The following is a 12,885-nucleotide window of genomic DNA, read 5'->3' on the forward strand; positions in this document are numbered from 1 at the left end:
ATATATATATATATACATATACACACGTATATAGAAACTCCATAAGGTGTACCCAGCTGTGGATGCATAAGAGGTGTAGCAACATCAAAGGAAGATTAACTCAGAAGATAGCTTTTGTGTGCGGCAGATGCAGAAGGGCAGTAAACACCAGAGATGCTCAGAAAACAGATTCCATCACATGCCAGGGGAAAAACTAGAAGAAGTTGATACCTTCTGCTACCTAGGTGACCAAGTCTGTAATGGGGTTGGATGCTCAGAGAGCATTACCCCTAGAATAAGAATTGCCTGGGCAAAGTTCAGACAGCTTCTACCCCTACTGGTAACAAAAAGCCTTGCGCTCAGAGTGAAAGGTAGATTGTACAATGATGTGTGTGAACTGCCACGCTTCACGGCAGTGAAACATGGGCTGTAACTGCTGAAGACATGCGTAGGTTTGAAAGAAATGAAGCTAGCATGATCCGCTGGATGTGTAATGTCAGTGTGCACACACAACAGAGGAATGTTGGACATAAGAAGCATCAGACGTGGCGTACAAGAGAGACGTTTTTCGTTGGTATGGTCATGTACTATGGATTGTCATGTATTATGGATGGATGGGGAGAGCTACATATATACATTATCAAAGAATGTATATATGTATTTTAATACTTCTGTGACAACCAGTACTTAACACAATAAAGCTTATACAAAGCTTTACATTTTACTTTTGACAATCTTTTTCTAAAAAAGTGAAACCGGTCAAGTGAATAAACATCTTCAAAAATTGCATTTTCAAACCTTCTTTCATATATATTTCCACTTGTGTGGTATCTTACAACTTTACTTTCTTATATATATATATATATATATATATATATTACATAGAAAAGTTGACAGTGACTTCAAAGTTTCAGCTTGTTTGTCTTCATCAGGTTGTCTGACAAACACATGCAAGCTGAAACTTTGAAGTTCTTTGTAAAAATTTGATAAGCATAATTTGAGTTTATTCTGCTTTTGTGACACCACTGCAACCAGCACATAATTTATGCACTATCTCTATATACTCCTGACAAGTAGATTCAACTTTGTTTTCTAAGTGACATGAGTACATGACATTGATAAGCTGCAATTACAGTGAAATACATATCTGCCATTCATGAATTTGTTTTACTTAACTCTGAAGTATATTATGTATTAATACGGTATGTCTTTAAAGGGATTTTTTCCAGACGATAAACCTCAGCTTCTGGTTGTTTAAACAACACACATACATTAAGTATGTTGTATTGGTAATGTTTTTATCATAGAGCTGCTTCTGTTGCATAATTCAAATTCATTCTGCTTATGCAGTGCCATTGCAAACTAGAAGATAATTTATACTTTATTTGTATGTACTTCTGGCTAGTTGATTCAATTTTGTTTTAGTTTAGAAGTGAGAAGAGTGTGTGATATTGAATATCCACAACTACAGCAAAATACATATCTGTCACTCTTGTTATCACTTCCAGGCAATTTTCTTTCACCTAACTCTGAAGTATATTGAGTTTTTTTTTTTTAACATTATTTGTGTTTAAATGGATTTTTCCCAGACAAAAATGAAACAACTTCTGGCATTTAAACATCATACATGTTTACATATACATATACATATACACACACACACACACACACACACACACACATACATACATACATACATACATACATACATACACACTAACGTGCACACACACACAAACACACACATATGTATATTCATTTATGTATGTATGTATACAGATCATATACAGACAGATTTCAGTCAGGTGATCATAATAACGTACAATAAGGAAGAACTCAATGTTACACAAAGTAAGGATATTTAGTGTTTATTGTTGTCTATAAGAAGACAATAAATGTACACACATGCACACACACACACACACACACACACACACACACACACACACACACACACACACACACACACACACACACACACAAACAATAGGCTATTATTCGTTTCTTATTTCTTTATTGCCCACAAGGGGTTAAACATAGAGGGGACAAACAAGGACAGACAAACGGATTAAGTCGATTACATTGACCCCAGTGCATAACTGCTACTTAATTTATCAGCCCCAAAAGGATGAAAGACAAAGTCGACCTTGGCAGAATTTGAACTGAGAATGTAACGGCAGACGAAATACTGCTAAGCATTTCGCCCGGTGGGGTAACGTTTCTGCCAGCTCGCCGCCTTTCATTAGGCTATTATTCGTTTCTGTTTACCAAATCTTTAGTCAGCAAGGGCTATAAAAAAAAGATACCCAAAATGGCATGCAGTAGGACTGAACTTGAAATCATGTGGTTGAGAAGCGAACTTCTGAACCACACAACCATGACTGTGCCTTTAAAACAAGAGGCCTCGTCTATAAATATGTGTACACACACACACACACAGATGTAGCGAGGTGGAGAATCGAAACTGCATTAGCTCAGTAATAAGATACAGCATATCAGGCAATATCAGCCTAATTGTCAGCCAATGATATTTCAGCTGCGATCATTCAATTGCATGAGTTTGAATGGAATATTCCATGACTTCCTGCCAAATCCTGGCTACAAATCAAGTTGTGTGTCACAATCAAAAGAGAGAGGCACCAGCGATCTGTATGAAGACAGATCTCTTGGTTACTGCTAGACCTGGGGTTAAAAGGAATCTTTTTTTTTTTATGTGTTCCAGTCATTAGACTGCTGTCCTACTGGAGCATTGCCTTAAAGAATTTTAGTTGAATAAATCAACCCCAGTATTTATTTCTTTAAGCCTTGTTTAATTCTATTGGTCTCTTTTGCCAAAATGCTAAGTAATGAGGTTGTAAAGAAACCAACACCGGTTGTAAAGTGGCAGAAGGAGACAAACTCAGGCACAAAGACACCTCACACACATATATATACACATACATGGCAGGTTTCTTTTAGTTTCCATCTTCCAAATCCACTCATGAGGCTTTGGTTGGTCCAAGGCTATTATAGAAGACACTTGCCCAAAGTGCCACACAGTGGGACTGAACCTGGAACTATGTGGTTGGGAAGTTGTCCACTTGGTACATTTACTCTTTTACTCTTTTACTTGTTTCAGTCATTTTGACTGCGGCCATGCTGGAGCACCGCCTTTTAGTCAAGAAAATCCACCCCAGGACTTATTCTTTGTAAGCCTAGTACTTATTCTCTCAGTCTCTTTTTTGCCGAACCACTAAGTGACGGGGACATAAACGTACCAGCATCGGTTGTCAAGCAATGCTAGGGGGACAAACACAGACACACAAACACACACACACAAACACACACACAAACACACACACATACATATATATATACATATATACGACGGGCTTCTTTCAGTTTCCGTCTACCAAATCCACTCACAAGGCTTTGGTTGGCCGAGGCTACAGTAGAAGACACTTGCCCAAGGTGCCACGCAGTGTATATGAAAAGATTATGAAAATGCTCATAATATAGTTTGTTAAATGTGATATTGTATATTGAAACAGCCTACAATTCTAACCATTTTAAATCTTGATATATCCAAGTTGATATGCTATAAACTTCTTTAAAACTCTGGCAAGATTTCAAACAGTTGTGGAAAAAATTGATTTTGATGTAATATTCTATGTTTGAAAATAAATATTGTATGACAAATAAAGCAGTGGGGTTAACCATCCTGTCAGTTTTCTCTGTTGATTGATTACAAATCAATAATTGATCCAGAAACATAAGAGAGAAAAAGTAGAAATAAGCTGCAGTGAGTTTTAGCCTGTGATTCAATTTCTCTTCCTGATTGGAATTATTATATATCAGATTTTGTTAAGTGAAAAAAGAAAAAGAGAAGAATGTCAAAGCAGGTGTGTCTGTGTGGTTATGAAGCTGGCTTGCCAACCAAGTGGTCTTGGGTTCAGTCTCACTGTATGGCACCTTGGGCAAATGTCTTCTATTATAGCCTCAGGTCATCCAAAGCCTTGTGTGAGTGGATTTGGTAGATGGAAATTGAAAAAGCCCATCATGCATGGCTGTGTGTGTGTGTATACATGTATATGTATGTGTGTATATACGTGTATATGTATGTGTGTATATATACATGCATATATATGTATGTCTATATATACATGTATATGTATGTGTATAGATATGTATACATAAGTGTGTGTGTGCGTGTGTGTGTGTGTGTGTGTGTGTGTGTGTGTGTGTGTGTTCATGTCTCCTTGTTTTGGTGTTGGTGGTGATGCTTGCTTTGAAGAGAGACTTGTGTGTATCATTTTACTTTCAGTAGTACAAACATTTGTACATACATGAATGCATACATGATGCTTTAACTTACTATATATATATATATATATATATATATATATATATATAAATACATGTATATAAATATATTCTTATACAGACATATTCTTGTATATTATAGTATGATTCTATACTGAACGTTTTATGTATATTAAAGAATATCTCTTTACATAACATAGTGTTTCTGTATGCAAAGTATGTCTGTCTGCTTTCTTCCATACATAATTTATGTCTATTCTATAAAACATGGTATATCTCTCTATACATCCCTGTAACCACCCCACCTCACTACCACCTCAGCCACCTCAGCCACCACCACCACTACCGCCATCACCATCAGCAGCAGCAGTTGGGCCTCTGTGAGGCCCAACACACACACACACACACACACACACACAGAGGCTTCTTTCAGTATCCATCTACCAAATCCACTCATGAGGCTTTGGCTAGCCTGGAACAGTAATAAAAAACACTTGCCCAAGATATCACACAGTGGAACTGAAGTTGAAATCACATGGTTGAGAAGCAAACTTCATCACACAGCCATACCTGCACCTATAAATAAAGTGACATTTTATATCAGTCATATTTATGGTCAATGCCAGAAGTGCTGAGTATGCAGGGAGTATCCATCTCTTTAGTTTCCAGCCTATCTAATTCCAGTCTTCCCTGACATCAACCTCACAGTCTTTGACATACCCCCAGTTTCTTAAACTTATTTTCATCACTTTTTAAAATGTATAACAGTTCTATATAGCAACGTATATCTCTCTTTTCACTTATTTTTTTCCTATGTATAAAAAAAATTGCTTTTTCTTCAGTGTTTAACAGCAAATTTTTTTCTCCTTCTGTTTCCCCCTTTTTCTGACTGTACCCACTTTGACAGCCCTTTCATACCTGTTTTCTTTTTCCTTCCTTTGTTTATTACTTTCTCCAGATTCTATACATGTTACATAACTTCCAGACTTTTCACCAGTTTATGCATTTATTTTCTCATTATTTATACCATTTACTCACCAGTGTTTTCCTTAAAATCTATATTGCTCCTACCTTCCCTTTCACCTAACACACATACCAGCCACATCCTCTCCCCATCCTTTATACCTTCCTTTCACATACAATATGATTACACCTCCACACCATCCTTCTACATTATCCCATATCACTACACTCCCATACTTGTACACCTCCACACACTAGACTCACCCCAAGAAACCACATGCATCCAACAGCACCACACACACTCCTGCCCTATGCCTATCATTATACATGGATATCCTTCGATACATATACATTTCATCCCACCTTCTCTTCCCTTCTTAACTTCCTCCATGGAATCACATTTCCACTTTGTTCCTAATTCTTTTGTTTTACTAACCACCTTTTCTCATTCTTTTTATTTTTCTTACCATCTTTTTCGTTTCTGTCATTTTCCCTGATGAAGGACAAGTGTCTGAAATGTCAAGACTGTTTTCCTTTATTTAAATGTTAAGCTAATACATTTGTTAAAACTTGTCCTTCCCATGTTGTTGTGGTTTTTTTTCTTTTTCTGTACTCCTTGACTAATACATATATTTATATATTTTCTCTCTTACTCTATCCCTTCCATTCCTAATTCTCAGATATATGCTGGGCCTGGCTGGAATTCCTTCTGCCATTCAGTTTATTGGGTTCATATTTATGCCAGAATCTCCACGTTGGTTGATTACTCGAAACAGAGACGATGAAGCAAGACTGGTCCTACAAAAGATGAGAGGTTATCGAGATATTGAGGAAGAACTAGAAAATATTAAAATCAGTTGCCATGAGGCAGAGCTGCAGGAAAAGACAATTGCAGGTCAGTGTATATTCATACATACAAGTTTGTGTGTGTGTATGCAGCTGAGTGTGTGTTTCACAGTATGTGAATGTTTATGTATGTTTATGTGTATATGTAACTCAGAGAGAAAGGCACAAAAAGACGGTATTGTTGCTGGAGTCAGATCTAGGTGAAGTCATGGTTGGTCAGATTTTTTTGATTACATGGGTAATATTCTAGCAAATTGCACAAACAGATATAGTGATCAGATTACAGAATATTCCCACTACACAACTTTATTGCAAGTGTGAGCGTATGTATATGTGTTTATGTATATTTGTGTTTTAATGTATGTATGTGTGTATTTATATGTAAATACATGCCTGTGTATGCATGTATTTGTATGTTTGTGTTTAAACATGTATAAATGTTTGAATTCATGTGTATATATGTAAAGCATATGTGTGTGCATGACTTTAATATATGTATGCATCGGTGAATTAGTTTATGTAGAGCTGTGTACACATAAAGATGTGTGAATTTTATGCTTGGCTCTATATGTGTGAGTTTACATGAGTATGAATGTCTCTATGGTATGTCTGTGTATGTATCTATATGTATATATCTCTGTGTAAATAAACATATGAATGTGAATTTGTGTTTGGATTTGTGTGCATGTGTGTGAAGTTTAGATTTCACTCTCTAGATATGTCTTCATGTATAGCTGAGTATGATTATTTGTATATATATGTATATTCATGTAGATATGTGTTTGAGCAGATCGAATGTGAGTGACGGCTGTGTGAATGAACATATGGGAGTGTGACAGGCAGTGTATGTTTGTGAGATATCTATACAAGGTACCACTCCCACTCTCATAGGCTGAAAGCTATTTTCATTTTGAGACAGCCCATAGTCACCTAACCAGATCCCAGTACTTTGCTTATTAAACCAAGTGGAATAAAATAATTAATTATTAGCTTATTTTATACAGAGCTCAGGTACTTTACAAGTGCTCAAATGTACTACAGTGCTCAGGCTCATTAGAGTGTTTGAGTGTGCTACAGTGCTTGAGTGCACTACAAATGCTCAGGTGCACTACAGTAAAAGGCCACAACCACTTGCAGTAGGATCTAAACTAAATCCTTTGGGATGAATGATTTTTATGTTCACTTTTAAATTATCAATCCCAAGAAATAATAGATATTCATGAAATTGCAAATCTATCCAAACCATGCAGATATTAAAACTTCAATATTTTCAAAAATCATCAGTTTTATTGGGTCAAAGTTTAACTCCATTTTCCTTATTGTTGAACATAAGAGAGAAAACATCTTTAAGATAAGCCACAAGATTTTTGTAGGTTACTTATCCAAAATAACTTTGTACTATCTGATGTGCTTATTGAGTTAATGTAGAATTAAGTGTCCTGTCCAGAAATATAGCCATCCCTTGACTCACACTGGGTTTAAACTCAAAGCCCATGAGTTGGCACTCTACTGATTCAGCTATTTTCCTTATATACTATAGGTAGTGGGGAAAGAGTATTAAAATATTTTAAAATGACAAAAGAGAAGACAATAGATGATGCCAGTCTTTCAGTGAATGATCCAAACTTGTCAGAAATATCTGAAATACTGATTTATCCATATAGCTGAATCAGTAAGATAAAAGTTCTGATCACATTTATTGACCATAAACAATTCAGGCTGATTAAGTCGGTGTCGACTGAGGCGAACAGATAGAAACAGCTGTCATTTGGTTTTAATGTACAACCACATCAATTATCAGCATCACAGAGTATTTAAATAAAGGCAAAAACACTTCAGTTTTGTGCACATATTTTCTTGACAGAAAGATATTCGTTATAATTTCTTCATTATTCAAAGAATGCACAGCAATCTCTTCATATTAATCGCATCTGAATTCTATTTTGCTTGTCGTCCACTTCAGATGTCTGCCTGGAAAATCTTCCCACCTCTAATACATTTTCTTCCTGTCTTACTGTCTTTTAACTCTCTCTTATTCCTTGCTTCTTTCTATGTCATTCAATCTATTTCTGTGATATTTCACCATTTATTCCAACCTGGCTGCTGTGTCACTTAAACAATTTTCATCATTTGTTGTATAACAAGCAAAACAAAACGAGGACCTTGTTGTCTTGTTGGTCATGTGACAGCAAATATTAGTGGCTTACGAGTAAACTAGCAAGATGTCAGACCATGTGACTGCACATATTCAGAGGAATTACAGTATTCTTCGATCATGTGATGACTAATGTTGCCTTAATGCATGCTAACTAGAGATTAGCTATATGACACAATAGGTTAGTTCAGACGTAAACGTATAAGTTTGCACATATATTAATGTAAGGAAACTAGAATTATTTGAAAATCAAATAATGCATATCATCATCATTTAACATCCATTTTTCTATGGTAGCATGAGTCAGACAGAAGTTGCTGAGGCAGTTTTTCTGCAGTTGGACAACCTGCCTGGTGTCCAAGCAAAATAATATTTCTCCATGGCTAAACATGTTCTTCACAAAAGACTGGAAATGAATAACACAGCTAGATTCTTCACCATTGAACTATAGCTGACTGTAGAGCTCAGACAAATATCCCTTACACCAGTGCAACTCAAAGTGACAAAGACCAATATCCCACCACAAAAATTTGTGAATTTCCCACCAGTATCCATTTTATTAATGAGAAGATAAAATAGAGTTTGTATCCACATAATTTCACTTTCCTTACAGTTGTATGGAGCAAGATTTAAAACCATGTTAATTATCTTAAACATGGCTATTTGTAAGTCCTACTTGTCAATCTTTGCAGGCCTTTTCTGTTAAGAACCACTGCCTTACATTACATTACTATTCATATTCAAAATATTGAAACAAACACACCTACACACAAATACACATTGTATGCATTCATACACACACCTATGGACACACAAACATATTACAGTCAGTCATCACTTGCAAGTAAGTATGACTTAGAAACATGTGTCAAGCTTTTGCTAATTGTTTCAGATGCTTACGTAGTTGCAAGCAGAGATGCCTTCTCAAGCCCTCTTACCCTTGGCACAGTGGAACATTCAGAATGTGATAGCTGGAGGGAGAGACAGCTGTACCTGCAACAAGCTGGTACTCTTTACAGCTGAGTAGACTTGAGCCTCATGAAATGAAATACCTTGTCCAGTCCAAAAAGTGAACCCACAAACCAATGATCATGAGCCAAACCTCCTAACCATTAGGCCATGCTCTACATACTGCATTTAACTTTTAACTACATATGACTATCATACCTTTTGCAATTAAACCAGCCATATCCAGCCCAAATGTTCTACCTGTTTTAAGTTGAAACCACCAGATCTGGCCTCTCATTTTTACCCTACAATGTCATTCTAAAAATAACAATTACATCATCAAAATCTCAAAGCCACAAGATAATTCATAATTAATTCAAAACAATGTGAATAAATAAACAATTATATATATCAGTGACTGATAACTAAGATATCGTTAACCTTCTGATAAGAAGGTTCAACCCTTCAGCATTCAAATGTAATGTTTATTTATTTACATTGCTTTGAATTTAATTATGAAGTATCTTCCTCAACATTCAAATGTAATGTTGAAGAAGATACTTCATAATTAAATTCAAAGCAATGTGAATAAATAAATATTACATTTGAATGCTGAAGGGTTGAACCTTCTTATCAGAAGGTTAACTATATCTTAGTTATCAGTTACTGATATATATTGGATGGGAAATGATTTTGGAACTATACTTTATTATATGTTGTCTCCTCAGATGACAGCCTGGTTTAACACTCATTAACTCATGAGTGATCTTAGCGGAATTCAATTTGCTGCAGGCTTTTTCCACACGTGAGGCTGTATGGTAAAATGTTTGATTTCTAACCAAATAGTTTCAAGATTAGTCCTACTGCATGGCAGTTTGAGCAAGTTCTAGTGTAGTCCAAGCCTACCAAAACCTTGTGAGTGGTTCTGATAGATAGAAGGAATCTGAAGGAAACCCACCACATATATATATATATATATATATATATATATATATATATATATATATATATATATATATAGATGTATGTGTGTATCTTGACATTGTAATTGTAGTAAATAATGTCATTCATTTCCGATATTCTGTGAAAATATGTCTGGCCATAGGGAAAAATTTAGCTTGCTTGGAAACTACTATGGTTTGGTGATAGGAAGGGTGTCTGGCCATAGAAAATCTACCTCAATAAATTCCATATGACCCATGCAAGCATAGACAAGTGGATGTTAAAATGATATAATGGTGATGATGAAGGTGATGATCTCCTTCTCCAAGAGCAATAAATATATTGGTATATTCTCAACTAAATTATCACCATTGTGTTTTCAATTTCAGGTAAAAATCCAATAATACTACAGATGATACAGACACCATCAGTACGTCGAGCACTCATTGTTGGTTGCAGCTTACAACTTATACAACAAGTAGCTGGTATCAATACAGTCATGTAAGTATATCTTTCTTCTAAAATGGATTACTAATGTCTTTGTATGTGATATCAGCAGGACAAGGATGAAAATGACCAGAAAGATGCGATCAAAGGAATTAAATGAATAGATATTTGACTCAGAGAGGTATTATGTCATTCATGGTTAGAATATAAGAGAGCAGAAGAATATCTATTAATATGATGTTAAAAATTGGCACAACTGTCTAAGACAGGTGCTGTAGAATTACTGCTGCCAATCTTCAGTATGGAAGGATATAAAAGACATAATCTTGAATGTAAGCATTTTCATCATCAAATATTTTGAGTGTTTCATGTTATGTTGTTGGCACTCCGTCGCTTATGACGTCGAGGGTTCCAGTTGATCCAATCAACGGAACAGCCTGCTTGTGAAATTAACGTGCAAGTGGCTGAGCACTCCACAGACACATGTACCCTTAACGTAGTTCTCGAGGATATTCAGCGTGACACACTGTGACAAGGCTGACCCTTTGAATTACAGGTGCAACAGAAACAGGAAGAAAGAGTGAGAGAAAGTTGTGGTGAAAGAGTACAGCAGGGTTTGCCACCATCCCCTACCGGAGCCTCGTGGAGCTTTAGGTGTTTTCACTCAATAAACACTCACAACGCCCGGTCTGGGAATCGAAACCGCGATCCTATCACCACGAATTCGCTGCCCTAACCACTGGGCCATTGCGCCTCCACTCATGTTATGTACAGATAAAGAAAGTACATCTTTTCTCGTTTATCATGGGGGTTTGGTTCCAGAAAATCTTAGTAATAAATGAACCCTCTCCACACACTTTGTAAATGGAATGAATGGTAGATTCATCGACACTAAACTCACAGCCCGCAACAGCAAAGTTTCCACTACCATTTATTTTCTGAATTACCTCAACCTTTTCTTGTTGAGAATACATTCATCTGTGTTACTTGTTTGATCAGGTGCCTTTGTATTTATTCTGTTCACTGGTCCTATGTTGATGGGTATGAGTATGAAAATTCATATAAAAAGTACAGGTGTGGCTGTGTTGTAAGAAGTTTGCTTCCCGACCACAGAATTCCAGGTTCAGTCCGACTGTGTGGCATTTTGGGCAAGTGTCTTCTACTATAGCTTCAGGCTGAGCAAAGCCTAGCGAGTGGATTTGGTAGCTGGAAACTGTAAGAAGCTCGTCATGTGTGTGTGTGTGTGTGTGTGTGTGTGTGTGTGTGTGTGTGTGTGTGTGTGTGTTTGTGTCAGTTTGTCCCCCACCACCACTTGACAACCGATGTTGGTCTGCTTATGTCCCTGTAAGTTAGTGGCTCAGCAAAGGATATCAATAAAATAAGTTCCAGGTTTAAAAAAATAAAGAAAGAAGTACTGGGGTCAATTCATTCAACTAAAAATACTTCAGAGCAGTGCCCCAGCATGGCCACAGCCTAATGACTGAAACAAGTAAAAGATAAAAGATAAATGAGTCTTGCAGCACACTATGTAGACACAAATGATACTCAGTGCATTCTGACCATTGTGGTTGGTCACTGGGGCACATTTTGCAATACAAGCAGAATCTTTGATTGACCACTCATCCATGTTATCACAGATCAATCTGTGATAAGCATATCAGGGTTCACATTAGAGTGTACTATGTTATCCTGGAACAATGATAAATGAGGCTGTGACTGTGTGGTAAGAAGCTTGCTTTCCAACCACATGGTTCCAGGTTCAGTCCCACTGCATGGCACCTTGGGCAAGTGTTTTCTGCTATAGCCTCAGGCCAACCAAAGCTTTGTGAGTGGATTTGGTATTTGGAAACTGAAAGAAACCTGTTGCATATATATATTTGTGTGTGTGTGTGTGTTTGTATTTGTCCCCCACCACCACTTGACAACCAGTATTGGTGTGTTTACATCCCCATAATTTAGCAGTTCGACAAAAGAGATTGATAGAATTAGTACCAACCTTGAAAAAAAATAAGTGCTGGGGTGGATTTGTTTGAGTAAAAATTTTTCAAGGCAGTGCCCCAGCATGACCACAGTCTAATGATTGAAACAAGTAAAAGATAAAAGATATCATCATCATCATCATCATCGTTTAACGTCCGCTTTCCATGCTAGCATGGGTTGGACGATTTGACTGAGGACTGGTGAAACCGGATGGCAACACCAGGCTCCAGTCTGATTTGGCAGAGTTTCTACAGCTGGATGCCCTTCCTAACGCCAACCACTCAGAGAGTGTAGTGGGTGCTTTTACGTGTCACCCGCACGAA

The 12,885-nt window shown here is 36.7% G+C and overlaps 1 protein-coding gene across 1 annotated transcript in view; it reads left to right on the plus strand.

The window, feature by feature from the left end:
* LOC106871169 (proton myo-inositol cotransporter) overlaps positions 1–12,885 on the plus strand; it is a 211,461-nt gene that overhangs the window by 172,568 nt on the left and 26,008 nt on the right. Inside the window, exons 3-4 of the mRNA XM_014917496.2 lie at positions 5,925–6,139; positions 10,525–10,636. Coding sequence (XP_014772982.1) covers positions 5,925–6,139; positions 10,525–10,636 — 327 coding nt within the window. The remainder of the gene's footprint in view (positions 1–5,924; positions 6,140–10,524; positions 10,637–12,885) is intronic.

This window comes from Octopus bimaculoides, chromosome 4 (assembly GCF_001194135.2).
Source record: "Octopus bimaculoides isolate UCB-OBI-ISO-001 chromosome 4, ASM119413v2, whole genome shotgun sequence".
In the NCBI taxonomy this organism is placed as follows: domain Eukaryota; kingdom Metazoa; phylum Mollusca; class Cephalopoda; order Octopoda; family Octopodidae; genus Octopus; species Octopus bimaculoides.